This window comes from Cornus florida, unplaced genomic scaffold (assembly GCF_030987335.1).
Source record: "Cornus florida cultivar Cherokee Brave unplaced genomic scaffold, ASM3098733v1 CherokeeBrave_3.0.0_Hap2_Chr11, whole genome shotgun sequence".
NCBI lineage: Eukaryota > Viridiplantae > Streptophyta > Magnoliopsida > Cornales > Cornaceae > Cornus > Cornus florida.
The window spans coordinates 18705119-18727086 of record NW_026775581.1 but is presented as its reverse complement, the minus strand read 5'-3'; the positions used below and the strand labels follow the sequence as shown (position 1 = coordinate 18727086).

The 21968-nt window shown below is 38.0% G+C and overlaps 1 protein-coding gene across 2 annotated transcripts; it reads left to right on the top strand.

Annotated features, from left to right (window-relative positions):
• The first annotated feature begins 2277 nt into the window (after positions 1 to 2277).
• LOC132283104 (uncharacterized) lies at positions 2278 to 21531 on the top strand. 2 transcript variants are annotated; one of them, XM_059784999.1, is made up of 4 exons: positions 2278 to 2822; positions 13641 to 14012; positions 14567 to 19096; positions 20849 to 21531. In XM_059784999.1, exons 1-3 carry the CDS (start codon positions 2694 to 2696, stop codon positions 19055 to 19057), a joined length of 4992 nt encoding a protein of 1663 aa, XP_059640982.1. In that variant the 5' UTR covers positions 2278 to 2693; the 3' UTR covers positions 19058 to 19096; positions 20849 to 21531. The 2 variants fall into 2 exon arrangements, with proteins under 2 accessions (XP_059640982.1, XP_059640983.1); XM_059785000.1 differs by lacking the exon at positions 2278 to 2822 and having other exon boundaries at positions 13822 to 13951.
• Positions 21532 to 21968: the final 437 nt, after the last annotated feature.

The following is a 21968-nucleotide window of genomic DNA, read 5'->3' as shown; positions in this document are numbered from 1 at the left end:
CCACGTACCATCTTTTACAAGCATCATGCACAGAGGTACTTCGAGAGTTCCACAGAGAGAGAGTGACACACCACATACCATCTTTTACAAGCATCATGCACAGAGGTACTTCATCCCCATTCAGACAATTAACTAATATACAAAAATTCCATGAGAAAAATCCTTAAGATTGTCGAAGTGATTCAAAGAATTCACGCTGTTAAGATATATATATATGCGCGCGCACGTATTAGGATAGAGAAAGAGATGAGAGAGAGAGAGAGAGAGGGGTAATTCAGTCATTTATTATAGTAATTTAAGGGTATTTTATTAAATTAAACAGATTCGTTAATTTGTTTGTCAGTAGAAGGGGAAGTGCTTGGAAGTTAGCTTCATTTTTAAAATAATTTGTTTGTCACAAGAAGAGAAAGTTGGTGTAGGTTAGCTTTATTTTTAAAATAGGTTCATATAATTTTTCAAATCACAAAGAAGGTTTGAATGAATGATATATTAGATGTTAGGAACTTGGGATTTTATTATAATACACCAAAAATTAGATTCAATAGCATTTAGAGTTATATATATATATATATATATATATATAAAGTGATCACTTGGAGACGACCTTTAGCTAGTACCACTGCTGAAGAAGTACATTTGTAGGGATGTTTTTTATTTTTTATTTTTCCTAGAACAACCTATGCTGATTGATGAGGTACCACAAAAGTATATTCAAAAGTTGCAATGGGCTTTTTTTGTGAGACATGTGTATAATGTCATAAGAAAAAAATTCTAAAATAATAAAAAAGTTACAAGCAAATTAAGACTCAACGCAAATACTTGAAAAGAAAATACACGGTGAAAGAAGAACAAACAAGTCAAATCCCATTGGCACTGGTTCAATTGTAATTTGTAATATGAAATTCTTACCATATAAAAAGACAAAAGAAAAAAATGGAGCTTCAAAGCCTTCAATATATAGTAATTTGTAATGTGAAATTCTTACCATATACAAATTTGTATGACAAAGTTGTAGCCATCTACATTTTATATATAGAAAACTTCTATAAATTTATTTTATTATTATTAATTTTTTTTATAAATAATTTTTCTTACCTAGTAAATATATATATATATATATATATATATAAAGGACATGGATCATCTTCTGTAAAAGAGAGCTCAAATCATTGATTAGACAACTGATATTGAGTCATTCTATCCGTAGAAATTAGATCAAGTAATTTGATGGTGGTATGGCTCCATAATTATAGTCTAATCAATAATCAAACATCCCTTTCACAAGAGGTGAACTATTTTCCTTACTCGAGTACATTGAGAAATAAGATTTTTGATAACAATCATGATTTTTTATTTTTTATTTTTTCACAATACACATAAAAAAAAAATCATGTTATAGGAAATGGTCCTCATCAATAAATTTTTTTATTTTGTTGACACATAATATTTTTTTTAAAGATTGGACTTGATTTTATTTTTCCAGACAATGGAATCTCACTTTATAAAATCAAATGAAACTTGGCAAGACTCTATACTCTGTATTAGTTCAATCTGCAAATTCTCTCTTTTTTGATAATATGAAGCATATTTACAATAAATTTTTGTTATGAACAAAAAAAATAAAAATAAAAATGAGGTGTCAAGGAATACTTAGCAAAATAACTTGCTATTTTCGTTGTAGCAAAGAACCACCCAATGTTTTGATCCGAGCCCATTTTCATCCCCTTAGCGATTTGTCACACCAGATCACAATATATTTCATAATTTTGTTTGACTTTATTGTATTTTTCCATGTTGAACATAGTTCATGGAGCATCTGCAAACAATCGTTCCCTCTAGCTCGTTCATTTTCATTATATTTCTTGACTAAAATTGGTGCTGAGATGTAGAGCCGTTGACAACATTCTCAGATTTGTAATTTAGAATAAGTTTCGAAGGGGCTCTGTCTCAGTGAGTTCCTGTGCCAAAAAAAAGTTGTGAAATTACATTTTCACCCACGACACACAGACACACACACATGAGTACAAAAAAGTAGAACAATTGGGTGATTGATGAAACCTATGACAATGAAATCTCAGAGTCTCACTTGGGAAAATTAAAGTCAAGACACAATGGGGTCAGTCAAAACAGTCACTGCCATTTTTGTAGTCTTGTCACATTACAAATCACACAACACCTAACACCCCCCGTGGGTCACCTTATCATTGCCCTGCCCGGACTGCCCGATCTGCCCCCCTCTTGCCCGCTCTCCTCTACCCCCTTCCTTTTGCCGTCTGGCGAGGGCTCACGACGTTATATTTCGGACTTTCTCTCTCTAGATCGTGAAAATTTCCTCTTTCGAAAGGCGGCTCTCTCTCTATATATAATATTTTTATATGTATTGGATCTGAAAATCTGTCTTTCGGAGCTTGAATCGGATCGATGCGTATCGGTCAATCGATGCGAGTTGAGAATTGAAGCCTTAGTATCGGAATTCGATTGCTTTGGATCGTCGCATCAACGGAAATTAGGGTTTTTTGTGTGATTGGTGAAATTGGGATGATCGGAGGATGGTACGAAGGCGATCTAGGGTTTTTGTACGGCGTGAATTGATGAATTTCTAGGGTTTTCTCTCTTGTTTTGGCGGAATTAGGTTGGGGATTGATGGTTCTCGGTGGGGACGAAGCTAAAATTGGGGAAGATGCAAGGCTATTATGCATGGGCGGGAAGGTGAGAAGAGGAAACAGGGTTGGCACATGTGGTCGGTCCCCTCGCGTGGCAAGACAACGACCAGGACTGTAGACAGTGATTCTATAGCATCTACAGCTGATTCCTTCTGCAAGGTACTGCCTTGGTGGGTCTTTCAATTGTTTCTATAGTGTATTTCCATTGATTTGTAGCTTTAATTGGCATAATGATGTTCTTGGTTATGCAATTGGAATTATAGAAAGTGAATTGTTATTTGATTGTTATGTGTTGTCTCAAAAAGTAATACTGTTGTGTTTGGGTTGGCTAAATGATTGGAAGAGCATCATATGCAAATCCATTTTCTTTAAGAAATTTGTGCTGTTGTATCTCGAGTGATTCAATTTTTTTTTTTTTTTTTTCTTTTGGTAGAATTAAGCACCAAATCTGTTAGCTGGGAACTTTACTGGGTATTTGTGCAGATGCCGTTCTTCTGGGAGGGGAGATGCGAGGTTGGATTGTTGATTTAATGTTTGGTCCTCTACTTTTAGACTACTTTTATTTTGATAATTTTCTAGGTGTGTACTTGTAAAAAAGTAATTACAGTGTAAGTTCTCAGGCTTGTAGCACCTAGGTTCTTAGATGTGTACATGGAGATCAGAGCAATAGTATAACACTATTTCTTACCATATTAAGTTTACTAATTATAGACTTCCTCTACTGGTGAGCTTAACCAATCAACTAATGGAGTACTTGGGGTTTTGATCGTAAAAGTTGAGAAGCCAATAGGAGGAGCCTAAATTGAGTTGAATTTGAGTTGTTCAGCTCATTTTTCAGCGGTTTATTTAAAATATTAGTTCAGAGGGACTTAGGATAAATAACTTCTATTTACACTTCTGATAAAGGAAATAAAATTCTAGTTCCTAAGCCATTTTAAAAAGCTATTCAATAGCCAATCCACCTGGCTAACGGCAATTGGCTATCTTGCTGTCTACGCATACACAAACTTATTTGCCGTTAGATATACAAAGTGAATAGAATCTGAGTTCTTTTGTTTTTTATGAGACTTGCATATACTAAATCACAACCAATTCCTCCCAAATATTTAATAATTTGCTGTAATCTGGTTATGAAGCATGAGTAGCATCTTTGTTAACACTTCTCAATGTTCCATTTAAATTTCTTAGGTGATATATTTTCAATGTCTAAATTTTTCCAAAGAAAAAAGTAGATTAATTGCAATATTTGTGGTGAATGCTGATACATATATGCTTTTGGATTCATCATATACCATTTTTTATTGATAGTTTGTAATTTGCATTCAGTGGCCGTCCTTCTATTAAAGGTTGCTTTCTTTCAAGACCGCCGCGCGGTGAGTCAATTTCCAAAAAGATGAGTATTTAACTATGTTGAACCATGTCTTACTAGATGTATGGCTTCAGAAGTTATTATTTTTTTTTTAATTTTTTTTTTTTTTAAATAATTTAATTGTATGTTGAGTATTGTGATATGGAGATGGATGATTTTGACTCAATAGTTGATTGTATAGGGCTTAAAATCTGAATTTCACATGTTCTGATGATCATATCTACATGTCTGAGACTGTGCTGCATTAGATGGATGGAACTTCTTGCGATAGGATTTGTCAAAATTATTGAAGCAAGTGGCTACAAAATAGCGCATCAAATTACTACCTAATGCAAAGGACCCACAACTTTTCCCTCTGTACCGACTGAGTGTTGGATCATATGATTCATATGGTTGGGTTGCTTACTATATGACTTGTTGAAGTCCACAAGGCAAATGTCTTTAATTTGAGTCACCTATCAAATTAATTTCTTTGCAAGGGAAGGGACCATCAACTTTTTGGTCAGCAGACCCTTCTATGGTGTCAAACGTCTAATTAAATTGTTTAAGATCCCATGTATCTGAACATCATGTCCACTAAACCACCTTATACACCATCTTAGTGGGCCACCTTATGCTATTTGCTTTGCTGCTTGAGCGGTTAGTAAAGCAAAGCATGTTAGAACTTGGCTGTCACTTGAGGCATTTCTCCCACAATAGATGGCCAGTTAGGGAGGATATGATTGTGTTGGCGTAAGTCATGAATCCCTGTTGGAGTTATGAAAAGAGGCTAATTTATAGTGGTTGTAACCTATTTATTACAGTGACTGTGCAGAGACCAAATGAATAAAATCATGTTGGTAATCCCAACAGGTACAACCATACAAATAATGTTTCTGATACAATGAGATAACTAAAATCCAAAGTATTGTGTTTTGAGAATCCTAATAAAATTATGTGACTCTGTGGTGAAATGTCATCAAATAAAGCTATTTTTTTGGTTTGTACATGATCTTGCATGGAATTATTTGTATTTGTTACCGGGTTTGAACCTTCTTCTGTTATGCTGATCACATGGTCAATACAAGTGGGTCTCATAATTTATTAGTCATAGCCCTTGTGATCGTAGAGAGGAACACCCCCATTTAGGTATATTGAGAATCATAGGTTGTTAATTTTGCAATAATTACTGCATATGGAAATCTATGTTACATGGAGGTTACAAGTATCAGGTGCAGGTGTATGTTTAACTGTCGAAACTCCTTAAATTCCAAACATTAGGATATGGAGACTCGACTTAAATATTTCCAAAATTTGGATATGGGTTGTGGTCGCTTCTCGAACACTAAAAAATGTAATACACCGCATGCATAATAGTTTTTATGATGCTGTTATTATTTTTGAAAAGGAAAACTCCGATCCCAAATTAATCTTGTCTCTCTTACCGTTTCTGGTTGTCCCGGAATTCATAATCCCATATTGATGTAGCAACAATGAACAATGCGTGAATAGTTCGTGAACAGTGTTTTCTAGTTTCTATTTTCTGTTTTAGGAAATTTTTCATTATTTTAAATTCCTATTAGTTTAGTGTCTGTTTTAGGAAAGTTTTCATTGTTTTAATTTCTTAAATAGTTTAGTTTTGTTTTAGGAAAGTTTCCATTGGTTTAATTTCCTATATAGTTTAGGATTTGCTTAGGCCTATAATACATGCTATTGTAATAGTTTAGGAATCAATTATCTCTTTTATTAATATCAGAAAACTAAGAGTTTTTCTCAATCTCTTCTCGTGGATTCGAGTGTTTAAAGAATACGCTGCTATTCTTAATTATTTTGCTTACTTTCATTGATCCGCTGCCTCAAGTTGGTAATAGAGCCATTCTCCATGGACGGTGATCAAGGAGAACGTGCGGTGACTGTGGGAGAATGTCGACAATTGCGTTAGGAACTCAAACAGGAGATTCAGACGCAGTTGAATGTCTAACTGAAGCCATGAATCGTGTGCAAGTTCGAAATAGGCATGATCAGGACCAACTTGATGGTGTGAATTAGCCACGACAAAGGGCTGGAAATCAACATGGTCCTCTTCAGCGTGCTAATTATCATTGCCAGATTCAACAGGACGTCTGGTCTAATTCGAGCGATGATCAGATTGTGAAGGTATTGATCTAGCATATGGAGATCATGAGGTCGAAGCAAATCATCTATATTTCGGATGAAAATTGACTTCTATGTTTATGGTCAACTTGATATTGAAGATGTCTTGGACTGGCTTGGAGAAGTTGAAGACTTTTTTCGAGTATTTTGAGATACCCGAGAACAAGCAAGGTTTGCTTGTAGCCTTTAAATTTAAATGATGGGCTTCAGCTTGGTGGAAACAAAAACAGATTAACCGGAGGAGGCAAGGAAAATAGTTTGTGCGGTCTTGGTTTGGATGCCCTCCCCTCAGGGGAGGTTTGATGTGCGTTCTTTGTTCCCTCGTCTTGCTGGCTCTCATGGTTCAATTTTTCCGTAGAAAACGGTTTGGCGTTCGAAGGTCCCTCTAAGGGTGGCCTTTTTTGTTTAGATTGCGGCTTGGGGTAAGATTCTTACTCTGGACAATTTGAGAAAGAGAAGGCAAATCATAGTGAACTGGTGTTGCATGTGTAAAAATAATGGAGAGTCTATGGATCACCTTCTTTTGCATTGTTTAGTGGCTTATGATTGTTGAAGTCATATTTTTGGTCTCTTTGGCATCCATTGGGTTATGCCTCGGTCTTCAAGGGAGTTGATTGACGTTTGGAGACAAAGAGGGTGGGGGTTCATGCTTGTGATTGTTGGAGGGTGATTCCCCTTTGTGTTTGGTGGAGCATTCGAAATAAAAGATCTTTTGATGGGGAGGAAAACTCCATTGGGGCGCTAAAATTTTTTAGTATTAGTTCTCTTTTTAGCTGGGTGAAGGGGAGAAATTGTATATCTTTAGATGAGATTGTGGAGTTTTTGGGTTCTTTGGGTCCATAGGGTTTTATTTTGGTTTGGTTCTTTGTTTTTCTCTTGGGATGCGTTCACCTTTTGAACACTTTTTAATACATTTTATTTATGAAAAAAAAAAAAAAAAAAACTTGTGCGGTCGTGGTACAAGATGACACGTCTATTCATGGCTATTTTCTTACCACCAAATTATGAGCAGATCCTGTACCAAAAATATTAGAATTGTCAGAAAGAAAGTTCTGTCACAGTCTATAAAGGAAATTTACAAGAAAAATTGTGACATATAGGAAGATCAAAATAATTTTGTTCAAGTAACAAGTGATGTTATGGAGATTGATTACAAGAAAAATTGTGTTGCTCCACTTCTTGATGTTACAGATGATGCAGTTAAGGAACTCAATGCGGCAAAAGAAGATGGTGAAAAGAACTTCTATATTGAGAGCGAGCAACATGAATTAGGTGATAACTGGGTTAATGAAAATTTTGAATTCCACGTCGAAGACTTGATGAAAGAGTGCGTGTACAAGTTGGTGAAGAATCATCATGGGAAGCAAATAACAACACAGTAAACGCAGTTGCACAGCCTTTGGATTCGGATAATATTGTTGTCAAAGATGCAAATTATAATCCTACCCATGAAAATTTCGGGTGGTAGAGTAATGATTACCCAAGTGACAATTGGTTGCCAAGTATGAAGCTTGGTAAGAATCTAGTAATCAGAATTAGTGGGCATCTATGGTCATGCGAGTCAAACTGATGCCTCTTTTAAAGGTGACTATGCTATTGGATTTGATTTTAATGGATTTCAACAATTAGTCCTTGAGAACAGTTCGGAGCAATATTGTTTTGGACCATGGAATGGTTTATGCATTTTTTTTTTTTTTTTTGATAAGTATGGAATGGTTTATGCTTTAACAATACATTACTAAACTTGGGCATGTTTGGTGAAAGTGATACCCATTCCTTCCATTTGAATCACAAGGCTATGATTGGGTGTGGGATTCACACCTTTGTAAGTTTGGACAGAGGAAAACACCAAAAGCTTGGTTGGATGAATGCAAGTTTGATAGCTTTGAATTTGGTGGTTTGACTTCAATGGTGCACACTGAGCATGGGTTAAAGTTGAAGGAAAGAGAGAACAAATGGGTAAAAATTTTGAAGCAAGTTTACGAAAAATCAAGAACAAGTCGTCAGTGGTATAGAATTATGTTCATACTCTATATGATCTGAAACTCGAAGACGAGTTTTTTTTAAAGAAGGGGAGCATGATGTAGTACAGCAATGAACTGTGCAGGAACAGTGCGTGAATAGCGTGAACAGTGTTTTATAGTTTAGGAAATTTTTCATTATTTTAATTTCCTATTAGTTTAGTGTCTGTTTTAGGAAAGTTTTCATTGTTTTAATTTTTTATATAGTTTAGTTTTGTTTTAGGAAAGTTTCCATTGATTTAATTTCCTATATAGTTTAGGATTTGCTTAGGCCTATAAATACATGCTATTGTAATAGTTTAGGAATCAATTATCTCTTTTGTTAATATTAGAAAACTGAGAGTTTTTCTTTATCTCTTCTCGTGGGTTCAAGTGTTTAAAGCTTACATTGCTATTCTTAATTATTTTGCTTGCTTTCATTGATCCGTTGCGTCACATATGAGAAGTCAAATCTTCTTTTCAAAAATATTCTTTAAGTTTTGAAAACTTCCCTAACTTTGACAATATAAATATTTAAGCTTCGAAGGGTAATGTAGAAATTTAAAAGGGGACAATCCATTAAATCTATGTCCCCATTAAAGGTTGGAAGTGCCGGAATGGGAGAATTACATTGGGATGGGCAAGAGAGTGCTTGTCCCTGTGGGGGGAGGTTCAGGAGGTGGATTCTCTTGCAGCGGTTTTAGGGTGTGGGACGAGCTCCTTCCCTATTTCTTACTGGGGCTTGGCGTTGGGTGACTCGTCAAGGAGGGTGGGAAGTTGGGACCCGGTGATTGAGCGTTTTGAGATAAGGTTGGCTGGGTGGAAAAAGCAATATTTATAGAAGGGAGGAAAAGTTACTTTAGTGAAGAGTACATTGTCCAGTCTTCTGACTTATTTTCTTTCGCTTTTCCAGATTCCCTCCTCTATTGTTGGAAGACTTTGAGATGCTTCAACGGAACTTCTTATGGGGCGGACGGGGGGAGGAGTTTAAAACTTTAAATTTCATCTTGTCCGGTGGGAGTAGGTTTGCAAGCCCTTTAAGTCGGGAGGTCTAGGGATTAGGAGATTGGCCCCTTTCAACAGAGCGCTCCTAGGCAAGTGGTTATGGAGATTCGGCAGTGAAAGACATAGGTTATGGAGGAAGGTTGTTTCATGTCGTTTTGCGGAGGGGGGGGGGGGGGGGGGGGGTGTTTGGTCATCTAGGCTAGTTAGTTCTGCTGTCGGCGTGGGGGTGTGGAAATTCATTGGGAAGGGTTGGGATGAGTTCTCTATGCATATTAGATTCAAAGTTCAGCAAGGAAGGGACGTCCGGTTTTGGAAGGATACTTGGTGTGAGGATCGTCCATTGTCTTGTTTGTTCGCAAGGTTGTTCAGGATTGCTGTTGATAGATATGCTTTGGTTGCTGACTGCTGACTCGATAACGGTAGGTTGTCTTGGGATGTGCGGTTTCGGCAATCCTTTCAGGATTGGGAGTTGGATGACGTCACTGGCTTGCTGGCCCTTTTGTATGGACAGGAGGTAGGTGGTACTGGTTCGGATTCTTTGACTTGGTTGCCTTCTTCGCAGGGGACTTTTCAAGTCCGGTCCTTCTTTCTTAGCCTCTTCGGGTTCACGGTACCAATTTCCCGTGGAAAACGGTTTGGCATTCGAAGGCTCCTCTTAGGGTCACCTTTTTTGTTTGGACTGCAACTTGGGGTAGGATCTTGACTCTGGACAATTTGAGAAAGAGAAGACAAATCATAGTCAACCAGTGTTGTCTGTGCAAGAATGATGGAGAGTCCGTGGATCACCTTCTTTTGCATTGTCCTGTGACTCATGATTGCTGGAGTCTTATTTTGGGTCTATTTAGCGTCTAGTGGGTTATGCCCCGGACGGATTTGATTGACATTTGGAGGGGCCAAAGGGTGGGGGCTCATGTTCGCTATTATTGGAGGGTGACCCCCCTTTGTGTTTGGTGTAGCCTTTGGAAAGAGCGGAATATAAGATCTTTTGATAGAGAGGAATTCTCCATTGGGGCGTTGATGTTTTCTATTATTTGTACTCTTTTTAGTTGGGTTATGGGGAGAAATTTTATATCTTTAGATGAAATCGTGGACTTTTTGGGTTCTTTGGGTCCATAGGACTCCCCTTTCTCTTTTTTGGTTTTTGTACAGCTCTTGGGACACGTTCCCCTTTTGAACGCTTTCTAATACATTTTTACTTATAAAAAAAAATAATAATAATAATTTGAATTAAATGGAACATGGTGAAAATGGGGGGTTTTCACTTATTTCATAAGCAGGGAAATCTTCTTTGCTTTCAAATTTGAGCTTCTCCTGTTTAGTCATCACAATTATAGGATCAGGTGTCTTATTTGGGTACTTGTGTTGGGCACATATCTCATACCCATATCCATGTTGTGTCAACACAGGTATGTTAAGGGGAATTGGGAAGTTTATGTAACACAATATGGATCATAGTCAATTCTTATAGTTATAGAAAAAAGTAAGTAAAAAGTGAAAACTTGAAAGAAATTGATTGTAATATTATTCAGTCGTATATTCTAAAAGTTATAACAGTACTAGCTTAGCTTATTTATATGCCCTAACAAAAGGTAAAAGGCTAAAGTACCCATATAAAAGGTAAATGCCTAAAGTAACTAAACTACCCAAAAGACTAAAGTACCCATTAAAGATACGTATATAAATATTCTAACAAAAAGGATCCTGGCTTTATATAATAGTTGAGATGATGGTCACTTACTAGGCAGTCTCTAGTTTGATAAATGAAAACAAGGCGAGAAGTGTGGTCATGTCGTTGTGACAGCTTGTTTGGATTCTTTGTTCTTGTAATAACAGAGAAGCTCGCCCTTCCTCCTGCTAATCCACAGCTATCCGAACTTGTCTTTCCCACCACATTCAATTCAATGGAGGACTTCTCAATTCTTGCGATTCCCAGCCCCCAGATAATATAATAATCTGTCTTGTACACCCCCTTAGCTTATTATTATTAAGCCTGGTTGTGTATCAACAGAGCAAGCTTTGATGCCCCTACTCCCAACAAGTTGCTGGTTGTGAGCGTGGAACTATTGCTCAAGGAAGTAAGTAAGCTGGTCCTTGTTGGTCCTTGTTTAGTCATAAGGATAATCGTTCTTATTATGTTAGGTTGGGCGGTTGGACCGAGGGTTACCCGTGATTGGTAATGGCACGACCAGAAGCTGTAATGAATGATCATTGTTCGGGAACAAAATGATAAGACTTGAAGGTTTTGCTATCACTAGCTCCTCTGTTATTCAATCTTAAGAATACAAATTACAACAGTACAAGGATATTTATATGCCCTAACCATACTAAACTACCTATATAAAAGGTAAAAGACTAAATTACCCATAAGAACAAAAAAAGAAACAAAAATATTCTCTTAACACCTTTTACCCCCATAGATTTTCCTGAAATTGTCACTTAAGTGTTATTACCACCTTAAGAATCATGAGCTGTTAGTGTTGGCATAAAGTACTTTATATGAGAATCTAGTCTAAACATATAATCCATAGAAAAAAGTTCGTATAAAGGACCATGGCTTCTTATAATAGTATAGAAATTTGCTAGCTTCTAGGCATTATAGTGAAAATAGGGTGAGGAAGAAGTGCAAATTCTCATATCTTTGTGGCAGCTTGTGTGGATTCTTTGTTTTAGTACTCATTTCTGAACCTAATATCCCCATAAATTTTCCTGAAATTGTTGCTTCAATTTTCAAATGAGAATACGGTGGAATAACAGGTTGGTTGGTCCTTTTTGGTAGGAAAGTTGGTCAATATTATCACATGAAGTTTATTATTTATGAATAGATAATTTACTTCTGTAATTAATTATATGCAACTAGCAAGCCAGTAATTTTCATCTTTTGCATCTTCACTTATGTATTGCTGTTAGTTTCTAACTTTCTTAAGTAAAAAATTATTAAGTTATTTGATAATCATTATGATCAACATGGAAGATTTTCTTGATGTAGAAGCACAGGTTGTTTGATAATGTAGTGGATTTGTTATAGTTATTGGTAACACATAAGCCATGTTTGACATTGAGCATATACTTTTCATTTTAATTTAACTAGATTGTAATTCCATTGTATGCCTAGGGATTGGCTGTGAAATGCTTCTCACCTTTTATATTCTAAACTGCTTGATACATCTTGATGTATTCTTTGAGGAACTGGCTATTGAAGATTTTAGTTAAAGTAATGGATTGCCATATTGTATATACAATCAATCATGCAGGAGCTTAAAATTTACAATTTCTTTGGACATGATGAGGTCTTAGTTCTATTTTGTTGTGTCAATTGGACTGCTAGTCTTGTTCTTAGTGAGGTGAAGTCAATTAATTTAAGCTTGACTTGTCAGGATTCAGTTTGGGGCCAATACCTATAATTATGAAAAGAACCAGGTTAACAATATAGAACAACTGCATGTGAATTGATTCGAATGTTTAGTTGGAAAAACTGGTCAACTTCCTTATGCACCTTGAAATGTAATATATGTTTTTTAATGGATTGTATATCTCATTGCTTGGTGTAATTGTAAAAGCTCGAACAAGTGTGAAGTTGCGAGTTGAGTATGAGAGTAATCGTGTTGTGCAAAATAATGTCAAATATTAGATGTGTTACCAACTTCCCCTCCTAGCACCTTGACCTTGCATAGGCGGACCAGTATTCATTATGGTCTTTTCTTGTATGTTCATATATTACATGTGTTACATGCTAAGCACATGTTCCTTACCTCATTTTCTACCTTCAATCCTTCTCCAACAGTGATTCCATCTCCGTGGACTATTGGGTAGGTAGTGGTGGTTATGGATACTGAACTACAATGAAGTTGTTTGAGCTTGCCATTTGGCTTTCATTTTATTTTTTAGTAGCAACATGGTTATTTTGGGAAGTTATGTATTACTCTAAAATTTGGTTTCTCAAACTCATATTGTTTAGCTATTTATTTGAAAACAGTCAGAGTTTCAGAGTACTAAATTATGAAGAATTTACTTCTCTGTTCTTGACTTCTTGTAGCTGCTGCCTGCAATTGAGTAATCAGTATGGGATTGTGAGCACTCCTAACTTGTTAAATAAAGTGGGGTTGTAAGACATGGTTCCAGTTTAAGCTATACCAATATTCCAGTTTGGTTTAGGAATTCTCAGATAGTTTATTGCAGGTTATGTTTGCAATAAGAAAGACCTGTTGATTCCATTATTGACTATCAGATACTCCCTAGTATATGAGATTTAATTGAAAACAGTGTTGATCTAACAGTCAATGTCATTATTTTAGTTTTTCTATGACGATGATGATTATATTTAGTTTGTATATTGTTCATTAATCTTTTATTTGCAACTTAATTTGCTGTATTAATATTTGCAAGCTATTTTATTGAGGTTCAGTTTATGTTTTACATCTTTGTCTGGTTTACCCATTTCATGGTAAGCTGAAGTTTTTCGTTGTTTTGTAGGGTGGACGCAAAATTAGAGTTGGTGACTGTGCTCTTTTTAAACCGCCCCAGGACTCCCCACCATTCATTGGAATAATTCGTTGGCTGACATTAAATAAAGAAAACAATCTACAATTACGTGTGAATTGGCTTTATCGACCCGCTGAAGTGAAGCTTGGCAAAGGCATCCTGCTGGAAGCCGCGCCAAACGAAGTCTTCTATTCCTTTCATAAGGATGAGATTCCTGCTGCATCGCTACTCCATCCGTGCAAAGTTGCATTCCTTCCTAAAGGTGCTGAACTTCCTTCAGGGACATCCTCATTTGTTTGCAGGCGAGTTTATGACATTGCAAACAAGTGTTTATGGTGGCTAACTGATCAAGATTACATTAATGTGAGTTTTGGATTATCATCTTGCATTTCACTTTTGTTACTCCCTCCATCCCAAATAAGTGTCTACCTTTCTATATTTAGTTGACCCAAAATAATTGTCCCAATTCAAAAGTCAATGTACGATATTCAAAAGGCCAGTGGTCTAGCGATACCAGGCCCCTACTTCTCAAAGGGAGATTAGGGGTTCGAGCCTCAGTGGAGGCATGCGCGCGTGTGAGTACCAACTAAGAAAAGAAAAAAAAAATGTACGATATTTTACAACATTCCCAATTTACCCTTATTGCATTGAATTTATAAAAACGATTAAATGGAAAACATCATCACATCACTGTGGACCTAGATTTGGTAATTCATTCACTACTACTATAATAAAAAAATATATATTAAAAGCCATATCTTAAAAAGCTAGGCTCCCAAAAAAGGGACACTTAAAATGGGATGGAGGGAGTACTACTTTTAGAAAGGGGTGAGTTCATATGTTATCTTTCTGGAAAATATGACTTTGCCATATTATTTAATTTTTCTAATTTGTATTCATATTCTATCTTCCTCTAGGAGCGACAGGAAGAAGTAGATCAGCTGTTACATAAAACACGAATAGAAATGCATGCAACAGTGCAGCCTGGTGGCCGTTCTCCAAAACCAAGTAATGGTCCAACATCAACATCACAGTTAAAATCTGATTCAGATGATGTACAGAGTGCCACTTCCTTTGCCTCTCAAGCCAAGGGAAAGAAGAGGGAGCGGTCAGAACAGAGCTCTGAACCTCTAAAGCGAGAACGTGCTTCAAAAACAGATGACATTGATTCTGGTCAGTTAAAACCAGAAAGCATTTTGAAATCAGAGATTGCTAAAATAACAGAAAAAGGAGGGCTGGTAGATTCTGAAGGTGTTGAGAAACTGGTTCAACTCATGCAGCCTGATAGAGCAGAGAGGAAAATGGAATTAATTTGCAGATCAATGCTTGTAGGTGTGATTGCATCTACTGAAAATTTTGATTGCCTTACTTGGTTTGTGCAGCTCAGAGGTTTGCCTGTATTAGATGAATGGCTCCAAGATGTTCATAAAGGAAAAATTGGTGATGGTGGTAGCCCCAAGGACGGTGATAAATCTGTGGAAGAATTTCTTTTTGTTTTACTGCGTGCACTGGATAAGCTGCCTGTTAATCTTCATGCCTTACAAATGTGTAATATTGGCAAATCTGTGAATAATTTACGTACGCATAAAAATTTGGAAATCCAGAAGAAGGCAAGAAGTTTAGTTGACACATGGAAGAAACGTGTCCAGGCTGAAATGAATATTATTGAGGCAAAGTCTGGTTCAACTCAGGCAGTTTCATGGTCTTCCAGATCACGTATTCCTGAAGTTCCTCATGGTGGGAACAGACATCCTGGAGGGTCTTCTGAGGTTGCAACGAAGAGCTCAGTCACACAGCTCTCTGCTGCATCTAAAACTGCTTCAGTTAAGCCTTTACAGGTTGAAATTACTGCTGTGTCTGCATCATCGTCTCCTGGCACAACGAAATCAGCGCTATCACCTCCGTCAGGTAAGGATGGTCAACCCAGGTATGCAGCTGGCAGTACCTCTGATCTTCCTTCAACAATGGCAAGGGAGGAGAAGAGCAGCAGTTCTAGTCAGTCTCACAACAACAGTCAATCTTGTTCAAGTGACCATGGCAAAACTATAGTTTTTTCGGGAAAGGAGGACGCAAGAAACTCTACTGCAGGGTCAATGAGTGTGAACAAGTCCTCAGGTGGTGGTTCTCGACATAGGAGAACAAATAATGGTTTCCCAGTGCCCGCTGGCACCGGAGTTTCAAGGGAAAGTGGATCAAACAGTTCTCTGCACAGAAATTCAGAAAGAACATCACAGTCTGCATTAACTTGTGAAAAGGCACTTGATGTGCCCTTTGTGGAAGGCAGCAGTCACAAGCTGATTGTTAAGATACCAAACCGGGGTCGCAGTCCAGCACAAAGTGCCAGTGGGGGATCCTTTGAGGATCCAACCATCAAGAACAGTAGAGCTTCTTCTCCTGTGCTTTCTGAGAAGCATGATCAATTTGATCGCAATTCAAAGGAAATGAATGATACTTATCGAGCTAATGTTACCTCTGATGTGAATACCGAGTCATGGCAAAGCAATGATTTCAAAGATGTACTGACTGGGTCTGATGAAGGTGATGGATCGCCTGCTGCTGTTCCCAATGAAGAGCGATGTATGGCTGGTGATAACATTAGGAAACCAGTAGAAGTCTCAAAAGTTGCTTCCTCATCATCGGGAAATGAACTGAAGTCAGGGAAACTGCATGAGGCTTCTTTCAGCTCGATAAATGCTTTAATTGAAAGTTGTGTCAAATATTCTGAAGCGGATGCATCCATGTCAGTTGCGGATGATGTTGGAATGGATCTGCTTGCTAGTGTGGCTGCCAGTGAAATGTCCAAGTCAGATTTTATTTCACCAACTGATTCTCCACACAGAAATACCCCCATAGCTGATGACTCTTCTACAGGCGATGATGTCAAAGCGAAATCATCACGGGTAGATGCCAGTGCTCAAGACCAAAGCCAGTTTATTGTTGGCATTGTTGAGAAGCAGGGTGTTATTGCTGCCACTTCATGCTCTGAAGATGGATTACATCGTCTATCTAAACTTGCATTAGCTGACTTCTCTGCAGACGGAAAATCCACCTCTTCCTTGCCCGGGGAGATACCAGCAGGAGAAGACAATGTGCATTCTGATTTTTCCATTGTGGATTTGAAACCTTCTGCAGTCCCGTGCTCTGAGACCAATGAAAAACCTGAAGAAATGAAAGGTGCTGCTTCTGTTGCTCTGCCCCTTGCCAGCACAACTGAGAAGGTAATGGATGGTGAAGGAAGCAAAGAGCTTTATGAGACAAAGGCAGCCATCACTAGCGTTAGTGTTAGTGGCACTAAACTTAAGGGAAGCAGTTCTTTGTCTACCAATAAGGTGAATGAGGTTCTTGCAAGTGTAGAAGTTGTGATGCCTACTGTTGGAGATTCATCATTACTCTCAGAAAATAACAAGGACAACAAAAATGTGGACAAAGTGTTGAACAGTGTTTCCTATACAGAACAGAAGCAATCTCCAGTTTTGATGCATCCAGGGCGTGTAGAAAAATCTGATAAGGAACTGCTGTGTCCTGCTGATTCAGGTTCTGGTAAAGATCTGACTCCAGGAAGTATTAATGAATTCAAGACAGGAAAAGCTGATGAAATGGACAGCGGGAATCACATTAATCAGAATGCAAAAGAAAAGACCAATCATGAAACCAGCGATTCTCCAACTATTGAATGCAAAGTTGGTGTGGAATCAGCTGTAACTGATCAAAAGAATGAGTGTATGGAGTCAACTTTTGAAAGTAAAGAGGTCGCTGAGCATCATTCCGGTGGAACAGTTCCTCACAAAGAGCCACCTGCACTTTCTGCCCTAGGAACTGAGCAGCATATGAGGCCTATGGGATCTAAGTTGACTGGCGCTGAAGCAGATGAAACAGAGGAATGCAGATCCAACGTGGAAGATACTTCTGATCCTGCTGCAGGGACATCAGATATGGATTCAAAGGCAAAATTTGATTTGAATGACATTGCGGATGATGGAAAATATGGGGAGCCAATGAACTTGGCAATCCCTGGGTGTTCAGCACCTGTTCATTTAATTACCTCATTGCCTTTTCCTGTTTCTTCATCATCCAGTGGGCTTCCTTCTTCCATAACTGTGGCTGCTGCTGCAAAAGGCCCCTTTGTTCCTCCAGAGGATCTATTGAGGAATAAAGGGGAACTTGGATGGAAGGGGTCTGCAGCCACAAGTGCATTTCGCCCTGCTGAGCCCAGGAAGGTATTGGAGATGCCTCTGAGCACAACTAGCATCTCTCTTCGTGATGCTACTGCCAGCAAACATGGTCGTCCTCCATTAGATATTGATCTGAATGTGCCAGATGAAAGAGTTCTTGAGGACATGGCTTCTCGAAACACAGCTCAGGAGACAGGTTCTACATCTGACCATATAAATAACTATGATTTGGCACGAAATGATCTGATGTGTTCTGCCCCTCTACGCAGCACTGGAGGACTTGATCTTGATTTGAATCAAATTGATGAAGCTAATGATATGGGACAGTATTCAACTAGCAGCAGTCATAGAGTGGAAGCACAGCTCTTGCTTGTCAAGTCCCCATCTTCAAGTGGATATGCTAATTGTGAGGTAAGGAGGGACTTTGATTTAAACAATGGTCCGCTGCTTGATGAAGGAAGTTCTGAACCATCATCATTCAACCAGCATGGCAGGAGCAGCATGCAATCCCAGGCCCCTGTCCCTGGTCTTAGAATGAAGAATGCAGAAACTGGACACTTTTCTTCATGGTTTCCCCGCGGGAGCATCTATACAGATGTCACAATTCCATCAATGTTACCTGACAGGGGGGATCAGCCTGTTCCTATTATTGCAACTGGTGGGCCACCTAGAATGTTGGGACCCCCTATTGGTGGGACTCCATTTACTCCTGATGTTTATCGGGGTTCTGTTTTGTCATCTTCTCATGCAATGCCCTTCCCATCTTCTCATTTCCAGTATCCTGTCTTCCCTTTTGGGAACAGTTTTACTTCACCCTCGGCCACTTTCTCAGGTGGATCAACCACATATATGGATTCCTCATCTGGTGGGAGGCTTTGTTTTCCTCCCGGTAATTCACAGCTACTAGGACCTGTTGGTGGAATCTCATCCCAGTTCCAAAGGCCTTATGTTGTTAGCCTTCCAGAAGGTAGCAATAATGTTGGTGGTGAGAGCAATAGAAAATGGGGTAGGCAGGGTCTTGACCTAAATGCAGGCCCTGCGAGTATGGATGTAGAAGGGAGATTTGATTCATTGCCTTTAGCATCAGGGCAACTTTCTGTTGCCAGTTCACAGGTACTAGCAGAGGAGCAGGCAAGGATGTATCAGATGGCAGGTGCTGCGGCTTTGAAGAGGAAAGAGCCTGAGGGAGGGTGGAATTCTGAGGGCTTTAGGTACAAGCAATCTTCATGGCAGTAGGGATGCGTGCACCAGAATCTGGTGTGCCCTTAAAGCTTGGTAAGTTTTACTTGATTGTTTAATCCTGTGTACAAATGTTTGCTGGACCAGCTCCTTTGCAATGTAGCAGTTTCCAATTACAACTATTATATGACTTTGGTAATGTTGAGTTGTTTTTCTGAATCACATAGATAATTTTAGTGAAAATAAAAGCATCATGGTACATTATGATTTGTATCATCGTCCTTGCCTTTTTCCCAAAAGAATGGGGTTGGCCACATGAATTGTCTTTTTCATTCTATTATTATTTATACACCATGACTCATCTAATATTTAATTTTTTGAAATCATTTTTAAGTACTTTATTCCATGCTAGTTTTGGCCAGCCTTGCTGTCTTTCCCTTTTTTGCAAGCTAATTTTTCCCTTTCTTATGGGTGCACCGCCGAGTCTACGTTCAATGTGTCCATTTCACGGAAGTCCATTTTCTTTTATTTTGTCACTAATAGGTGTTATTCCTAATCTCTCCCACACGTTGATTTGTAAGTTCATTTTTTCTAGTCAATCCTATCATCCACCTCAACATCCTCATTTTAGTTACGTGAATGCGCTTTTCCTGTTTATTTTTTAATGCCCAACACGCTTGCCCATATAAGATAGCCGGTGGCCTAATGAACGTCCTATGAAATTTCTCCTTAAACTTGTTGGGTATTTTTTTGTCAGGTACTATGTAGGATACCAAGAGTCTCTCTCCATTTGGTCTTTCCTACTCCAATCTTATTTTTTGATCAGCAAGTGAGAATTTCATTGAAACAAAGGCAAAACCAACACAAAATCACAGTGGGCTTACCGTTTGGTCAATACACGGAATCATGTTAGCCCCAAGACCACCAAATCTAACTCATCCAGAAAGGGGCAAAAACAATATAACTACCTTACCCATCATCATCCTATGCTATGAAGGGAAAATTTAACAGCACATAATTGATAATACTACTGTAGAATCCCCACAAGGCAATATTAGCCCAAGCAGTAGCCAATTCACCACATTGATATATCTCTGCATGTCGAGAGCTAGGATTTTGCAGTATCTCAAACACATATACCAGATCAGCATTCCATGAATTCTTTTAGTCACCCTTCTCACCAAAACACATCAGGATTATAACATAGAGGCTGCATTCCCACAGAAGATAGTATGCCAACCAGTAGCAGACACACCATGACTATAATTATCTTCATTTATTTTCCTCTTTTTTTTTTTTTTTACTGGTCTTGGATTGCTCATGTTGTGATTGGTAGTGCTAAAACTAAATAATGACGATTTAAGAAAATTCTGATGTTTGGAAATATATGTTTGGAAATATATGAGTAAATCTTTTACTTACTTTGCTACAATGTATCTGCTCTTTCTGTTCCGGATGTCGAAAGCAGCTTCCGTTCCCCAAAATAAAATTGCTGAAGATTTTAAGATCTTAAATTAGTGGAAATGAAAATAGTTGCTTCCCCACACCCACCGGGGGCGGGTGCGAAATTTAATTCCTGGAAACTTATGCATCCTGTCCATCTTTTTGCTATCTCACACCCTAGGTAATTGTATTTGCTGATTTCATTTTGCCATACTTAAAATAATAAGGGACTATTATATCTCTATTAATTTCCTCTCTCACTCCATGCATCAAATTGCAACAACCAGAATTTTTGTCCAATGAAAAAAAAAATGGAAAATACTCCTGCATTTTCATCCAATGCACGCTATCTTTCTTCAATGTGATATTTCACGTCTTTTAACTTTTTTCTTTTTCTTTTTCCAGTTCTTTGAGGATGGGCAGTGGCTAACTCCTGCAAGTTGTCTAACTGGTGTGCCCTTGGAGGATGGGTGGTAATTGAGTTATTAGATGTGTTCATAGTCTCTGACTCCCACCTTGCTGAATCAATTGTATCTTAGAGAATCTTTAATGGGATTTGCAATCACTCTTTCCCATGGAATCCTTTCTGGGTGGCTGCAGATCAGTTTCCCCCTTGTAGATATCTAACCGCTGGAAAGCTTGCAGTCTGCACTTCCCAGATGCTCGAAATTTGTACCTGTTCAGTTCCAGTGCGTTGTTTATACATACCATGGGACTCGACACCATCCCTTGTCCAAACTTTCTAGCAATGCTTCAAGCGGAAGGCACTTTATGTGCTTTGCTGTTAATTTATACTCATTTCTCTCCCTTTTTTTTTTTTTTTTTCCCCCTTCTTCCCAGTTACGCATATATAAGCATGGTGGCCACCTGAGTAATTGGTAATTGAGCTTTTCTTGATTTGGCATGGTTATGGCTGCTGTTGTATTTTAATTTGATTCTATCTTTTAACCTAGTTGGTAAGTCTCATCCGCCACCATTTGAATTTCTGGCGCGGGTTTTTTCAATCCATGTTCATATTGAAGATGTCAATGTCAGTTCATATAAACACAACTACTTTTTCCCTAATAACATTGTTATGTTCAACCAAATATTCTTATTGATGTAGGGACTTAGTAGTATGGCTCAACTGAGCTTATGTTACACTTTTTTCTTAATTGAAGAAAGAATATTGAAGCATTTTTTATGTGCTAACAAACTCATAGGTAGCTTACGCGTAAAGGTTGGTATTTTCGCGAGTTATGCTATGAACCAAGGCTTGAAATAGCGTAAAATGGATGGATGCACCGAACCCAAAACATGGTCTTTATAGACCCGTGATGTTGATGTATTTATGCTTTAGTTTTAAGGGTTTAAATCATAAAACCTCTTATACTTTCAAATTTTGATCATAAACTTATAAACTTTCAATCTGTTTTAAAAAATTCCCTACACCTTAAAAAGGGGTAGAATACACTCACACCCTTGAGTTAAGAATAATAATTTATATATATTATGATACCCTAGGATTTCCAGATGCGGGTTGGCC

Bases quoted from the DNA above. Each gene is read 5' to 3' on its own strand.
- LOC132283104 (XM_059784999.1), top strand. From the start codon at position 2,694: ATGCATGGGCGGGAAGGTGAGAAGAGGAAACAGGGTTGGCACATGTGG. The intron at 2,823-13,640 runs GTACTGCCTTGG...GTTGTTTTGTAG, and splicing joins CAGCTGATTCCTTCTGCAAG to GGTGGACGCAAAATTAGAGT. The intron at 14,013-14,566 runs GTGAGTTTTGGA...ATCTTCCTCTAG, and splicing joins CTGATCAAGATTACATTAAT to GAGCGACAGGAAGAAGTAGA.